General features: G+C 31.5%; 1 protein-coding gene across 1 annotated transcript in view; it reads right to left on the reverse strand.

Moving 5' to 3' along the window:
- Positions 1-17,930, reverse strand: part of LOC106459910 (tensin-3-like) — a 118,138-nt gene that overhangs the window by 38,460 nt on the left and 61,748 nt on the right. Inside the window, exons 7-16 of the mRNA XM_022386483.1 lie at positions 13,871-13,921; positions 12,575-12,697; positions 12,118-12,182; positions 11,105-11,188; positions 9,805-9,914; positions 6,398-6,458; positions 4,925-5,127; positions 4,430-4,495; positions 3,437-3,544; positions 1,831-2,097 (exon numbers count right to left, since the gene is read on the reverse strand). Coding sequence (XP_022242191.1) covers positions 1,831-2,097; positions 3,437-3,544; positions 4,430-4,495; positions 4,925-5,127; positions 6,398-6,458; positions 9,805-9,914; positions 11,105-11,188; positions 12,118-12,182; positions 12,575-12,697; positions 13,871-13,921 — 1,138 coding nt within the window. The remainder of the gene's footprint in view (positions 1-1,830; positions 2,098-3,436; positions 3,545-4,429; positions 4,496-4,924; positions 5,128-6,397; positions 6,459-9,804; positions 9,915-11,104; positions 11,189-12,117; positions 12,183-12,574; positions 12,698-13,870; positions 13,922-17,930) is intronic.

Consider the following 17,930-nt stretch of genomic DNA (forward strand, 5'->3'; position numbering starts at 1 on the left):
ACCAACGAATAGTGGGATTGACCGTCACATTATAACGCCCCCACGGCTGAAAGGGCGAGCATGTTTGGTGGGATGCGGATTCGAACCCGCGACCCTCAGATTGTGAGTCGAGCGCCTTATCCACCTGGCCATGCCGGGCCTCCACTAGTGGGACCCACGTGACCCATTTTTTCTTAGCATGTCATCATCCCTATTTTATTCACCACCCCTCAAAAAAGTATGAAATTAAGCGTAAAATACTCTCTATAAAATCGTTATTGCTCAAACAAACCATAATTGAAGAAAAAAGAAGGATTAACACTTTGGCTCTTTAGCTAGTTTCCAGTTCTCCACTTTAGCAACATTTTCCCATGATACTGGGAGTCTCAAAACCTGTGAAACACTCGATAATGGTGCTCAAATAAGGCTACAACTCAACTTTAGCAGTTATTTTTAAGCATCATAGAGTAACAGATTGAATGCAATGGCCATTTTTTTCTCAGCCAATCCCTACATACTAAGCACTGTCATGCTTAGTGATTACATGAGGATCTTTGGTATGAATTTGAATGTCACATTCACCCCCATTCTGCCAACATCTATGAATCAGTTATGGTCTACATTTCTCAACGAATGGGAGGTACAGTTGAATACACACTTCTTCAGCATCTTGTGGAGTCTAAATCATGATAAGCCTAAGCCATTATTACATTCAAAAGTGGTTTATCTCATTAGTAACTGGGGACCCAAATAAAGTGTATTAAAAATGTGACAGTACATGCATGTAGTTTCTACCAATATCATATTATCAGATATGAAAATAGAAAGTAGGAACCACTGATTGAAATATTGATGTAGAAACAATAACAAGGGTTTTTGATGTAGAAAGAAATTGTTTCCTAATTATTACATTACACAAATAAGCTAGACATCAGCAGTCTATATTATTGTTTAGTTTTTGATATAATCAGAATTAAAAGCAGATGATTGTAGGAAGTTTTGTTAATAATTCATTGATGTTGAGAATATTGAACATCACATACAATATATTGATGTCGAGAATATAGAAGGTTGGCAGACAATTAGGTAATATAGATATAAATAGCGTAAGATGAGTGGGAAGCAGCAGACAGATAATAGCAAAAGAGAATAAAGTTGGTGTGAAGTTAACTACCATAAAAGTGATAGGCTTAATGATTGACATGTTAGAGTGAAACTAACAGTAGAAAAAAAGATAATAAAAATAATTATATTCCATCAAAGCATGATTCTAAAGTAATTGAATCAGCCTGAGTGAAATTTGAAAAGGAACAGAGGATCTTCAAAAGAGAGAAGACCAAACGATTACCGTAACTTGTGCCACAATTGTAAGTGAATCACACAGAATACTAGTGCGATAGAAATAGAGAAGATAGGTCGGCTTGTCAGCTGAAATTCTAAAGTAACTGAATAGGCCTAATGGATATTTGACAAGAAGGAGAGAACTACATATACAGTATTTATAATATGCCCATAATATCTATGGTGTTCAAGGATTTATTGAACATATGTTAACTTGTTCTGAATATATGTATTATTTTGAAAACAAGTGAAGTGCATGCTGTTTATTCATCATTGAATTTATTGCTAACAAGTCACAGACACCTACTGTAGAAGAACCCTAAGCCCAACAACAACATACTATATATTATACTATTAAGAAATATAACTAAAAGCCTTTTTATTTTGACAATTGGCAAAGAACAAATTTTTAAATTCCAACAATAAGATATGTTAATAAACAAAATCTGTTTGAAAAAATTACAGTGAACTCTTGGGAAGTTCACTGAAATAATCACATTAAAGTCTTACCCACAATACTAACAGAAGGTTGATTAGTATGCCCATTAATCAATCCAGGTGTCTGTGACTGACTACCATCACGTACTGGAGAACAAGATCCATGAAAACCTGAAGATGAAGAAATTCCAGAGTCCCTACTCACAGCCTGACTCCCATTTGGTTGACCATACCCCTCATGTTTGGTATTCTCATGCTTCTTTGACACATTCTTTACTGCTGAATTTTTCCTAATGGTTGCATAAAGACTGCCATCCAGGGGCCCTTGAGTGTGATGCACTGTTAAAAGAGTTTTTATCATATGATTTCAAGTACTGTACCACATACACTGCAGGCTTATGTTCATTTATTGACATTTATGTAGAATGAAATGTATACTGGGGATCCTGATTACAATATATTACTACTACTACTAGGTAAGTTGTTGAAGGATATGAATCTTATGTCTACGGACTCATGAACACCAAAGCATTTATGTATATATATTAATATATCTTTTTCTTGGATTGAATAAAAGATGAAATATTACGGGAAAGGTAGTAAGATGAAAAAAACTAGATACATGAGCACCAGTATTATCACACAATTTTAAAATATCTGAAAAAAAAGTAATTTGGAATAATTACTACTGTACCTGCTATATCTTATAAACAACAGTCCAAACGATGAAAAAGTTAAATTTTACAGAAAGAAATTTCTAGAGTTGATTTGCACATTTCTTATGTTAAACTTGGTATTAACAAGTCACTTTCCACTGTAAAGATTTTTTAATTATCTTGTAATTCAATTAAATTTTTAATAAATAATGATAAATAAACTTAGTATTCCAAGAATGTTTTTACTAAAATATTTTAATAAATAAGCCATAAACCAATCAATATGAAAATATGTGATGTATTAACTTGTTTTTTGTCACAATTTCTAACTTATTTATGAAATATAGAAATATATTGAAGTTTCCAACATATACACCAACTTTCTCAAAGGGTCAAAAACTCACTTGAAGAGCAGAACATTGGTATGTAAAGTCAAAAATTATCATCTAAGATGTGAAAATCTGAAACCAAATGGGATTTGAACCACAAACTAGTAGCTTAATGTTAATGTATCTGCCCATTAAGCAGTCGGGAGTTTGAATACCAGGTGTTTTAAAATTTATCCAATTTGAAAGCTTTTCATCAATCATTATTGAAGTAACATAGAGATTTACTAATAGTTGAATTTCTTTTCTTTTAAAAGTGAATTTTTAAACTATTTTTTACTATTAATTACTAAATTCAAGGATAATAATTTCTTATAGATTTCTTTACAGCTATATTTTTATTGCCTTTCTCAACCACAGATTTCCCAAGAGTCATCTTGATTATATTTTACCAAATTAAAAAGTTAAATAATATGTTTCTAGTTTACTTTAACAACTCAGTTTCTTTTTGTTGTTTTTTTTTTCAGAGCATTTTTGCATTTAGGCATTCCATGTCAAAATCTTCATGAGAACATAAGGAATTCCATCTATTTAGACAGTTTATATACTTACCCTCTACTGCATTTGGGGATTCCATGTTAAAGTTTTCATGAGAACATAAGGAATTCCATCTATTTAGACAGTTTATATACTTACCCTCTGCTGCATTTGGGGATTCCATGTTAAAGTTTTCATAAGAATCCCATCTGACTATGGAATCAGAGAAATTTGATGCAGTCATTGGTTTGTGAACAGAACCATTTCCTAGAAAATACCATTTTTAAGTCACGATAACCACAAAAATAGTAATTTTATTTTTTATAATGAAAGTATTTTGAGACAATGACTACATATGTGATACAAAAAGAAACTACTTATAAAAGTCATAAGTCAAAAAGAGATTAAATGTGATGACACATTAATAATTCACACATCAAACATACAATATAATAAATGAAAATTGTAAATATTGTGTTATGTTAAAAATCAATGCAATCATGAATAAAACATAAGGATGATGTGGTCTGAAACACTAGAGAAGTTTCATCAGTACAAAAAATATGATATTTCGTTTGGTTCAATATTTTGAATTTTTTTAAAATCAATTATTACCTTTTACAGGATCTGAGAGCAGCTTCTAAAAATTTTGTCTTCTAGAACCAGGGAAATTTATTTCAGTTTTGGGTTATAGACTGATTTTTTTAAGCCATGTTTTATAATTATCTTTGGAGAACATTTATTTGAAATTTTAAAAGTTAATTTACTTTTTATTGGGATAAATTCTAAGAAATCATGAGTTAAAGCAAAGGAGAATATGTTATAATGTAACAACCATACTACATCTGTTACATCCAGTGGTGATGAAGCCTTTTGCCCATTACCCAGATTCATCAGACCAGCTAGGTATACAACAGTTATAGGATTTGGCTAAGTGCTAAATATATTATCAATTTTCATGAACAACAACTTTTGAATTTTTACACTTAAATGACCTTTAAACTCTCTAATTTTAATCATAAAATAAAAGTTATGTTACATGAAAATGCAAACAATTAAGGCAATAAAATAAGGTATTTTAGCTTCAGAATGAACTTAGATGATTATAATGTGTAGTCATTTCTCTCACTTTTTTTAAATAAAACAATGTACCTTTGAAGTCATCAGGGTGAAAGGAAAACTGTAGTTCCACCTTCCCATCACTTGGAAACCTGAAATCTAATTGTATTGTTCATTAGTAATATTTACTGAAGTACACTATTTGAAAGTTTAAGTGAAAAGATGCATGATGGGCTATTTGAGCTGTGCCTACAACAGGGACTGAACCTCTTCCTAATTTTAACATAAGACATCAAACTCAGCTACCAGAGGGCTGAAGTACACCAAAGATCACCAAACAAAATTACAGTCAGATCAAGCATTTGCCTTCCCCTTTTGTAAATAATTACAGGAATGAGCTAAGTACTTTTTTAATAAATAACTTTAATTTTGTAATTGAATATGGTTTTCCTTAATTCTAAGCAGAAATAGTTTAGATTCTCAGAATACCCATTTTCATATAGAGAAAATTATCTTATGCTTTAAAATGATAATACTCTATTTTTTCTTTGCTTTTTCTTAGACACAGAAAAACTGTTCATCAATTACCGGAGATGGCATCATCCAGCTCATTCTTTAAAAATACCACATGTTTCTGGTCCAATGTCCATGTGTGAAACTGGACCCTGAACACTGTAGATCTATCAGATGGCTTCTGTTGTCTGTGATAACACTTAATGAAAATGTCACCACAGAGTGGTAGACACGGATTTATTGTGATGAGAACTTTTCGAGTCTGTTCTGTGGCAATGCTGGATAAAAAAAAAGCACAGAGAAGTAAGACCTGAATAGTTCTGGTACATTAATTTTACTCAACTACATGTAGTGTATTTGTCCTTTGCACGATTTCATAAGCAAGCATTACAGTTCTAAAAAAGATTTTCCACAAACCTGCCTTTTGTAATTTGTCTTTTCAGATGCTTTCAAAATAAGCATTAAATTTCTCTATTATTCTTGAAGTAAAAAAAACAAACTTAATGTTACTTTAGTTTATAACAGTGACTTTATTAGCAAAAACATCTCAACATACTTTTTATTATGATAACCAAAATTTACTACAAGAATAATCAATTATGAAACATGAATGTACTTGTAAAATGACAAGCTATGTGTATATATATATATACAGTAGGTTGAGTGCATTATAGAGAAACAATTCCAAATATAAAATCAACAAGTCACAGAGGACTGACATTTTGATATTGTTTGGTGTTTCATAGGTACTGTAATACCACTAAAAATTGATTGCTTTTAGGAAAGGTACATAACAGCTCTTTCCAACACACAATACTCAACACTCAGATTATAAAGATGTTTTCAGACTGTGGACTTAGAATTCCCAAGATGGGGATATAACCTGTACTTTATGGTACTAGAAAACAAAGGAATAAGGATCAACTTAGGATACCAGAACCATCTAGAAAGAGACCCACAATAAACTGTACCCTAGCTGTGGAAAGCCAAGTTTTGTATCTTGTGACAGGTGAGAAACCAGGAACACAAAAGTCAGTGGAAAAAATCATTCACATGCCCTACATAACAGTACACATCATAATCAAGAGGGCTATGGCTTAAAAAACAGCATAAGTTATTTCCAAAACATATTTGTTCAACTATCACATACTTCAAGCAGCCAGAGAATGAAATGGGTATTCATGCTATTTCATATGAATACATACTGAGCAAGTTGCAGAATACAGCACCTATGGATTTCTGTGTATACTGATCATTGAAATGGGCACTGAGAAACCGTCATCCTTGTACATTAGATGGATTATGGAAATCAGCAGAGAGCTGTATTTTTGATATGACAGCCTTATGATGAAGCTTTTTGCAATGGAAACTACACTGCAAGGATATTGTCAAGATGCATAGCCATCAGACAGAACATGAGTGGACATAGCTTGGGCTGTAATAATGTGGTGAGACTACAAAATCATCTTAATATAACATACTAATCTTCTGTATATCAGTCACATCATTTCACAATTATATCTACTGCGTAAAGAACAGTTTACTTACTGCACTTCAGACGTGTACACTAACTTCATTCTTTGATAGATCTTCACAAATGGTCGATAACCTATACGTAAACAAAATCAAGTATAAGAAATACTTATTATACAATAATCAGTATGATACATTTCTAGAGCTTTATTTTGTAAAACTCGTATAAATATCTACAAAAAAATTTACACAACCATTTGAATAAAAATGAGAAAACTTTGAACTGACCTAAATAACTTTCAAACATAAAAAAATTATCTTTAATCTGCAATAGTTAATATGGTGGAGTAATCACTTAATTAATAGAATAAGTGTCATTGCTTGAACTTGCTCAAATTCAAAAATATTTTTTATATGGAATATATAAAAAGTTATGAAGGTTATCAGATAAAAAAAGACCTAATATTTTTCCTACTTAAATAAAAGATACAAAATAATATTTCAAAACTTTAGTCAACACAACTTACCTTATAAAAAAAAACCTGTTATTTGATTAACAATGATCTCTAAAAAAAAAGCTTTCTTTCCTATGGTCTGGTTTAATTTTTGAAAATACACTACAGTACCTGTGAAAATTCTTGTTATAAATAATAGACATGCAACATTAAGGAGTTAAAGTGAACCTGAGGTTTTCTGGATATTTCATGTACTAACTTACTAATGTAGAAAATACCTCATATTATTAATTAGGTCCCATAGACTTCAGATGCTCTCAATAATGAAATAGTTAGTATAGGGTTTTTTGCACTTTTTGAATGATTTTGACATAACATTGCTCTTGATCTTCCAGCAGCTAAACGTGTCAAAACTGATAGATCACAAATGTATTTCATTAAGTGGTTTCATTTTAAAATGAATCTGTGAAACCTCCTATAAGATGCTGTTATGCTTTTGGACTACACATAAGATTTTTTGGGAAAGAAAAAAAAAGTAGGCGCATAATACTGCTCATCAGGAAAAGTTGCCAAGTGGAGTAGAATTTACATGCATATAAAAAAAGGGGGGGTTAATTTTTTACATCACTGACAATAATCTTCCAAATAAGATCTATAAACCAAAGGTATTAGAAAAAGCACTAAAGCTGGAAACAATACTTTATAATTAATCATGACATCTGCAAATAATCCTTAATGTATGCCTTGTCAAATGTAAAGGTGAAAATCATAGATTTCTATATTCATACATATGAGTCTGTTCCATCAACTATATCAAATGTTTAGAGGTCAACCTTATTTACAAAATACATTCAAGTCTTCCAAAGAGTTCAAACCACAGCTTTAACAAAGTTTCAGGTTTAATCAAAAACATATTAGTTAATCTTTAAGTTTTTCAGTTCTTTTAGCTATAGACAATTACATGTAATTCAAATAACAACTGATTGATCAAACTTCCTAACACACAGCTTTATCATAGACTAGCCTCGTTACAAACCTATACAAAAAGAAAATAAATAATGTTTCCTAAAATTACCAATACAATTTTAATAAACTTGACTGAAATGTTTAGATGTGACAGAATATTTCAATCTGAGTGAAAGCTTGTTGAAAGTGGCAAACTGCGAGTCACTTTTTGATTTCTATTTACCATTTTTTTATAAATATTGTTGAACTGCTTTAGCATTACTTAAAAATGTGTCTACTAGACAATTCTTTTTAGATACTTATAAATCAGAAAGCCTTATTGTTCTAATGCTACTGCATAGTTTTGAGGTATTCAAGCAAATTATATTAGACAAGTTTAAAGCTATCACAAAATGCTGCTTCTACAAATGTTATGCAGAGAATAAATCAAACATGGACAACAAAGGGACACAAGTTAACAAATAAACAAATCTTTATTTACAAGTTTTGTGTTTATTACCAAATGGTTGGCTTTTGTATCTTTCTTGACTTTAACTGACTGCTGGGGTAAAGAGGAGACTTTACAAATACACCCACACAGGACAAGGTCAGCAAGAATCAAGAACCAGAACTGTGTAGATACCCAACTTTTATTGTCATGCAGAAGTCTTAGTGTGGTATCCCATGTTCAATAGGTTGAATACTTCAATTACTAGTTGATTACATTCTTAGAAGTCCACAAACAAATGCATATATGCTAGCTTGAGAGATAAATTGCAGAATGTAACCTTTACCTATGTAAAAGGATCAGTAAATATTTACAATCTTTAGATGCCCAGGGAACATGACTGTAATAGCTACATTCAGAACTAGATAAAATTTCAGATTAATTATCTGAAGATACATGAATAAAGACATATTCTGTACTTTACAGAAGAGTGAAATTAGTAGCTGTTTCAGCTATGACAGTTTTATGTGGTCATATGGCAAAAATAACTTAACTTATTCTGATACAGTAGACTCTCAACATTAAGGACACCCTTCCAACTGCATCCAAATACCCTCTATAAGAAGGTGCACTTAATATAAAAAATGAGCCACACAAAGCTCGATTCCACAGTGACCGTACTAAATTTCTAAATTTTAAGGCCCCTCATTTTGTTGGATGTTTACAGGACATGGGTGTTCTTGAATTGCACATTGCCATGGCATAGAGCATTGTCAACAAGAGGTCTCAGGGGATAGATTTGATGTGCTCTTTTTTCTTTATTATTGATCACAAAGTTTTAAAGTATTTCTATTCAGAGTTTGAACTGCTAAATATTTCACATTTTAATGTCAACAACTAAAGTAGAAATCTGCTGAAAATAAAGCAACAAATCACTGCTTGTGTCAATACACTGTTTACATGACACCGTAATACGATACTCTCGAGAGCAACATAGCACACACAGAGAAATAACCCGACTTGACCCCTGCTCTGAGAACACAATGTGGAGTTTATCAGCTTATGTATCCTACTATGTTTCTCCAGAGTAATAAGACTGCACTTTGAATCTGTGAAAATATTTATTACAGTATACGGTTCAGAGCTGATCCAATGAACATCACAATTGTTTGAATATTGATCATCCTTCTTGGATGTTTGGAATTTAGCGGTATACCATACAGGCATACTAAGATAACTGCCCACTTTATCGAGTGCCCTTATAGAGAACAAGACTAAACACACTGCCCTTAATCTGGAATATCAAGGTGCCCGTTATTGCAAGATTTATTTTGGTTACACATAGTAGGAAAGAGACTGAAAAGGTTTGCCACTAATAGCTCGGTTTCTCATTAATTGAAATTCTACTGTACATTATTTTTAGCTACTTTCAGAAATAATATTTGTGCTAATAAGAACTTCAAAGAATACTTTCCAGAGTTTTTGTAATCACTCTCCTTCTCAAAAGTGAAGAGCAGAAACTTTAATTAAATACATGACTTACAGCAAGTTGTGACTTTCTTATCAAAATGCAGTAAGGCATCTGTTTACTCATAAAAGCAACTAGTTTTGATAATTTCCTCATTTTAACTCACCTTTTGATTCCAAGCTTGGTATTCCATATATTATAATGTTGTGAAGGTAGACTGTATCCTTGTTTGTTCTAATCATTGAAGTTAACAGTCCTGAAAAGTACTGGACATACCTAGAAAATCAGTAAAGGTTCTCAGTATATTTCCACTTTGATTAGATTAACTATGAATAATCTAAATGTTTTTTAAAAAACTTTTTCATTTAAACAATTCAGAGGACATGTTTGTCAAATGATGGTAAGTACAAATAAAATAAAGCTATTTTCTATAAAGCTACAACTAGTCAGGGGCAGCACTGAAGTAAAATGAAAAAGAAACATTGATAATGAAAAAAAGCCAATAAAGTTTGAAGTGACCATGTAATTTGAGGTGTAACAAAAATGGCCAAACTAACAGCAGGTAATAATGCCTGTTGGGAAGACAGATGTTGGAATGCCACTGAAAAATTGTTCCCAGCTTTAATTTTATTTGCGCTTAAGAATTAATCTTTTTTTGTGACACAAGAACAATGTGATGGTCAGGTAGCTTGAGTAGGTTAAAAATCATAAAAATACTATGTAACAAGTTAACTTTTCAGCCCTCAGTTGATAAGGGACCCTTACTTATATCTTACTGGATGAGAGATCACCAAATCCCACAAAGTGTAAGTGTTGCAATACTAAACAGTATGAAACTGCTTTAAGTTGAATTTGTATTTTGACAAACGTACTAAATGATACAATTATCTAAGAAATACTATAATTTTTCATGAAAATTTAACGCCTGAGGCCTGAAAATATAAAACTTAATCGACATGTGTTTATTCATATATAGCAGAGTGATCTTAAATATTTTGCTGCTATATTACATCCAACAATCTCTGAACAAATGAAATGATTGTTACTCTTTGAAGTGAATATATAACTATGATACCACTTAGCTAAGCCTATGTAGCACATGGTTATAAAACATCACTAAACCTCGGTAGCACATAGCCATGAAACATCACTAAATCTCTGTAGCATATGGCTATGATGTATAATTCTATTTGGATGGGCTTCTCTCCGGGAATTACTTTAATGAACGTTATTTTCAATGATCCCTGTGTACCCTAGTCTTTTTACTATATCATATATTCTGACTGCCCATTTTCTAATGATATATGATGTTCAATAGTTTAACCCAATGCTCTCAAAAATATGAAAACTTACTGTTCTAGAAATGTATGTTTTGTTCTTTCAGTCATGTCAAAGGCTATAGAGGTTTTAACAGTACAGCTGCCTTAGTTATTATATACTAAAATAATGAAAACATTTCATCTTACCTTTTTTGTGAAGGATGCATTCTCTCAGAGAACTTATCATCATACAGCCTTTTCATAGCAAACCTGTCTAAAGCTTGTTCAGCACTGTTCACAGAAAAGTTATTGCCACAATATAACTGAATATTTGACAGCAGTTATTACCACAATAACAAACAAAAAATTAACTTTCATTTTTGGAATTGATATTTTCTTTCTTTGCCTTCCCAACTTTTCAAATTGTCATGTTCTGATTCAATTTAACTACTTAAATGTCTTTGTATAGAATAAGTCACTTGTAGATTTAAACAAAAACAAATGGTACATTTAGTACAATATGAAAATAATTTACTTTAAAAATATCAAACAGCTTAGCACCACCAACAATTAAAAAAACAAACATAGAAAAGTTTGGATAAAAATGCTCCTTATTACAAAACACAGTAAAAGATGATCAGTAGAACTGTTTTAATTATAATTAAACCAACTTTAATGGTCTTCATTGCGAGATTTTCTCATTATTTTGGTGACCAAATATTTATAATAAACTTCTGTTCATACATTAAGAACAAATATGAAGTACAATCTATTATTTGATTCACCACTTGTCATTGAGTTATATCAATCTTGGGATAACCACTGCTTATTAGTAACCATGGGTAAGAACAAATAAAAAACAGGAGAGGATACACTCATATAATGACTTATTTATGACAGTTATAATAAGTTACATGTTATAACATACTTACTTTAATAATCTCAATCAAATGACTCTAAAATCTTAATAAATAACGGAGTTGCTAAATACTCAGTCTATTCAAAAAGCTGTTATAAAGTATTATAATGATGTCATAATTCAAATAAATCTTTATTAACAGACAACATTACTTCAAATTCCATACCTCAAGATAAAAATGTATTGTTGTAGAATGTTACTTTATTACAAATGGTAGTTGTGTAAGCACAACAGCTTCAAGACAAATGGTTTTGTTATAATACTTATATGTTGTTTCAAATCACTAAAAAAAGAAACCTACCTTGCATATTTATTACTATGATGCATGTAAGCTGCAATAACAACACCAACTCTTCCTTTGTCACCCTGAAAATATATTTTAATTTTTTATCAATTTTACTCAACTTGTGAATTAGAAAAGAATATAAAAAGGAAAAAATAGATTCTAGATTTAAATATTAGCTAAAAACTTTTATCTTACATTTATCATTTTTGATATAGTGCGAGTTATTAGAAATTAAATCATGATAAGGAATAGATTAACATTTGATCCAAAGAGACTAATTTATCAAACGAGTATCTAACTGAACAAACACGCGTCTAATTTTGAAATGTTGTACTGCTACATATATAATAATTAAGAAACAATGTGCAAATTAATATCTAACTTGTGAATGTAGTGTAGTCACATGTCTAACATACATCTAACTTTAGGATGTATTTTAGCATGAAACCTGATACTTTTTTTTTTGCCTTACCTTGGAGTGTAGCACTATTATGTGCTGAGCATTACTCTTCAGCCACTTATCTAGTACATCACATATTTTGTAAATTTTATCCAATTCTGGTGCTAAATCTGATGGCCAACCACAATCTTCTACCTGAAATAGGTCAACACATATATAATATTATTATTTGTGCTCTAGTATACAAACTTACATTTCTTTAAAGTCACGGAGTTGGACATCCAGCATTTAAAACATAAATTGGTTAGAGCAAGTGATCAAATATTCAAAAAGAAAAAACGGGCAGGGGGGTGTCTATATAAAATTGGGAATACTATTTCAAAAACATCTTACGATAATATCTGATATGCAAACAGTTTGAATTATCGCTTTCATATTTTAAACTAAAGTATTAATTTCATAATTTTTTATTTTATCAAAGCCCAGTGCTGAAAATGAGGCAAACTGGAAAATTTTTAGAACCCTATATTTAAAAAAAAATATAAATTTTCAATGCGACCTAGGCATGTACTGTGGTGACTTGCATAGCTCAATCACTGGAAGTGGTGCCCCTAATGATTGTTTTTTTGTATAAAAGTTTAATTGCTTTGAGTTACGTTTTTATGTTATTGCTTATTCACTTAACTTTATAAGATTCTTGAATTATTGTTTGAACATAAAATTTTTACACAGATATTATGTTGGAGAATAGATTTAAGAGATAGGAAAATGATTTGGAGCTTTCTACTGTAAATTTTGCTCCTATGTCCCAACTTAGCTATCATTGGCACTTCCAAATCCAAAATACCTGATAGGAATTTAGATGGAGACAATCGGCATTAAAATGTTGGTTGCCGAGAAGTGAACATCTGGGGTGCTCGAAGAAAGATTTATCTTCCTTCACCCCACAAGAGGAAATTGTTGTTTACTTAGAGATTAAGCATATTAACTATTGGGAAAGGGCAATCGTTGGACAACGAGAGTATATGATTTTGATGAAAGGGGTAGGTAAGATAGGCATGGTGTGAGGTGAAGGAGGCAAAGTTTATGGCACTTACTTTTTTATGTACTATTTAAACAAAGCAAAGTAAATAATTTCAATGCATTCTGCAGGCTTAAACAAAAAATTACTTTTTGGAGCATAAATACTTAAAAGTGTAAAAATATATATGGAAAATGTTGTGAAATAAAACATTTTCTGAAAACAGTATATTACTTCAGTGATAATATCTCATTGCATTGCCAGATGGCGCTATGCATAATCTTAAGCTTAAGAACTATCTACAGCAGTTACTAACTGCTTCATGCACTTATTAATCAATTTGTTACCTGATTGTTAAGCTTCAGTAGTTCCTGCCTTCTCTCAGATAAATTGATGACCTAATTTGAGGTAAAATAAATAATAATATGAGATTGCATATATAAGGTAACGACAGTGAAGGTATCCAACTTGGGTTTTAATGGAAATGTCTTACAAATATAAATCTGTTACTCTTGAAAACTATCCAGTATAACATTTTATTAAAAAAATACTAAATACAGAAGAAAAAATCACTATCATTTCATAACAACAGAGTTGTATGACTTTGAATGACTTGCCTAACAAAGTAAAAGATTCACAGCACCCATCACTCCAATATCCACCTAATTATGGATAGTTAGTGGTAATTTTGATCTTGCCTTGTAAAAATTAATTTTCACACATAATTATAAGCTTCTCATTGTAGTTCCTCCTCAAACTTTGAATTATCTTATGATATTGTTTCAGCTTCTCTTAGATCCCTGTTCTATATAGCTAAGGGAGCTCTCCTTTGGGTGGGAGGGGAGGGGCTACCCTCACTTTAACCACTGAAGACTATTAGTAACATGTTTACATGTGTTATGGCCATTGAAAAAACATTTTGATGTTTAAATCGAATTACTTTTCTATATCTTATAAGTTAATTATTTCTCATTTTTTTACATTTAATAATACCAGAATAAATTCACTTTGGAACATGAAATAACTGACAACATCGACACCAGATCTCTGTTTAGCCATGACCAGCTTTACCTTGGTCCAAGTATCATTTTCTCCAGGTTAAAGTGTGTAAATTATTCTCAAACTTCAGTAGAACCTTTATGTAAATCTAAATTCTAGTCTCATGAAAACTATTACCAAAATCTCAATACAACTTATTTTTTAATAACCAAACCTTCAATACATTTTATATAATAATAACAATCTCAGTGAAACTCACTTTAGTATACTAATCTCAAATCTTAGTAGAACTCATAAACATCAACATCTTGGGGAACTCACTGTAATATACTGATTCCAAATCTCACTTTAGTATAATAACCCAGAATATAAGTAAAACTCACAATACATAGGGTTGAGTATGTGATATTAAATTGATTTTGAATATGCAAATCAGCAATTTACATGACAACCATAGCTCGTATAAAGTTGAAAACAACGGCATGTAATATAACAACATTTTGAGATTGTTTGCCACTGAAAATTGATTCTTTTGGAAATGGTATGTAACAGCCCTTTCTGATGTAAAATATTCATATACTCAGACCATAAAGATCTGTTCAGAACAGGGATTTAGAATATCAAAGATGGGGACATCCCTTGTACTCAAAGAATTATAGAATGACCTGAGATGCCAGGCCTATCCAGAAAGTGGCCTGCAACAAAATGTATCCCAGCCACAGTAGGCAAATGTAGTAATATGTGAGAATCCAAGAACTCATAAGTCAATGGCAAAAGCATTCCATGTGTTCCAGACAACTGTACTCAACACAATCAAGAAGGATCTCCATCTGGAAATGCAGCAAACGTTGTCTCCATGACATATCCATTCAATATTGCATGCCTCAAGCAGCTAGACAATAAAACTGGTATTCATGCTTTTACATACAAAAATACACCAGTCAAGCCAAACTGTTGGAAAAGAGCATTTGGAAACTGTCATCCTCATACAATTTGATTGGGAAAGCCTGAAGGATGTACTGATGTGCCTTTGTCATGAAAGTGTTTTGCATAAGAAACTATGCTGTAAGGCTAATTTCAAAATGCACAGCCATCAGATAGAACATGACCATACATGGAAACATGGACTTTTTGACATGATGAGGCTTCAAAAATTCCTTTAATATTGTTGCATATATAAGACTATTTAGTTTAAGAGTTATTATTTAGTTTATTTAGTGATTTAATATTTATTTATTATTTCGTTTTCATAACAAGGGTGTTAAAAGTTAATTATTTTAAAAGCGATAGTTATGACAAGTTTTGTAACGTAACTTTGCACGAGTTGTACATTGTGTATGTAGTTTAACTGTTGTACTAGGCCTTTGTAATATTGTTGATGTCATCTTACTCGAAGCTTCTAAATTTTTCTCATTATATTTAATATTGTTGTTACTGGAGGGCTAGGTATTTCTAGATGTTTCTGTTGCATGTTATAAATATGTGCAGATACTGAGAGCAAGTTAAGTTATGAAAGAAGTTAAGTAAGAGATAATTAAACAAATCTAGAATGTGTGATTGTCAGTTTAGCCAAGATGGGCAATTTCTAAAATGAGTTTCATAGCTGTATTGTAACAACAGAGGTAGGAAGAATAATTTGTCATTTGGGTTTTAAAGTAACTGACCCAGCTTGTTTGGACTTTTGATGAAAAAGAGACAAGTACTTAAAGCTCTAGAAACAACTGTGGTAACCAAAAAGAAAAGTTAAAAAAGTTAGTAAAAATTAATTAAGTAAGTAGAAATTAAAGTAAGTTAGTGAAAGTGAAAGTGAGAAAAAGTGAAGAGACTGATTGATTGTCAGTTTAGCCATAATGAGTGATTTCTAAACTCAAAGTTTCACAGTTTGTATTGTAACGACAGAGATAGTGAAGAAGAATTTGTCTTGTCAATTGGGTTGTAAAGTGATTGAGTCAACCTGTGTGGACTTTCGACATAAAAAAGAATAATTTAAAACTCTGGATACAACTGTGGTAACCTACAGGGTAACTTAAGTGAACTTATCACTGACTGTATCGTGATAAGAGAAGAGGAGAAATAATTTGTCCTGTCAATTGGGTTCTAAAGTAACTGAACCAATATGTGTGTGTGGACTTTTGATTAAAAAATGAATTATTTAAAGCTCTAGATTCAACTGTGGTAAACAATAGTGTCACAAGTTCTTGTACATATGTTTGACTTGTTTTGAATATATATTATTTTAAAACAAGTGCATTGTGTGCTGTCTGTTTATTGTTGACATTTATTACCAACAAATCACAGACATCTACTGTAAAGAATCTGGCTCCTATACAAAACCTGACAAATATAATGTACTCAACTTCTGTAATTTAAATCTCAATAAACTTACTGTAGTATACTAATTGTGAAATTTCAGTAAAACTCATGTTATAACAACACATTTCTCATTAAAACCTATTGTATTGTAATAATCCCAAATCTCTGTCAAATTTATTGTATCCTACAGCTCCAAATCTCAGTAGGCTGCTATAAATGTAAGAAATCAATACCTGGACTAGTTGCAATGTTGGATTACGAGTGATTCATTGTTCATGAGACCATTTAAAAACATGATAAAAAAACATCTAAAAAAAAGTTGGTCAGCCAAAACTGCTGTTGGAGTGTGACAAACTTCATAGAACTATAAAAAAAAGTGACAGAAATCATGATTGAAACAAAATCATAATAACTTTACTGCATCCAACTAAGTCACACGTGAAGTGGTACTATCAGTGGGATCTGATTAGATTGCTTTCCCTGAACATATTAGTATTTTGGAAAGCCGAGTTGCACAAATCAGACACCACCTCAGGTATTCTCAACATTGTTTTTGATGGTGCAAACAAACCTGTCAGCACTGAAACATTGATGATCAGTAATGAATTTTGTGGAGTGATATGAATTCATTCAGTTTGAAAGTGATGTCAGAATATGGGGATTGGAACCAGGTAGGAATTCGTTTGTGTTTTGCAAGCTACAAGATACTGTAATGTGGATTCATGATGTGTTACATTCTGTGGAATGGGCATGAAGTGGTTGCATCTAAATGTTTAAAGGTGTAAAGAAATCTTACAAGAATGTGCTTCAGAAGCCATGGTAGATGTTTTGGAGCAGCAAGTTAAAACTTTTGCTTTAGTACAATAATACTCCTTGGCACAGAGTGTGTACCACACATGCCTGGTTTTGAAGTAACAATTTCAACGTTTTAGAATGGATTAGCCATTAATCTAATTATCAACCATATAAATTACTGACAAAACTATTGTTGCGTCATCGAGGTCACGTGACTGGTGTGGCGCCCTCTATTTTCTAGAACTATCTTGTTTTTTCATGAATGCTCTAGTATTTACTAGTAGGGTAGGCGGGTATATA

Source organism: Limulus polyphemus, unplaced genomic scaffold (genome assembly GCF_000517525.1).
Source record: "Limulus polyphemus unplaced genomic scaffold, Limulus_polyphemus-2.1.2 Scaffold680, whole genome shotgun sequence".
NCBI lineage: Eukaryota > Metazoa > Arthropoda > Merostomata > Xiphosura > Limulidae > Limulus > Limulus polyphemus.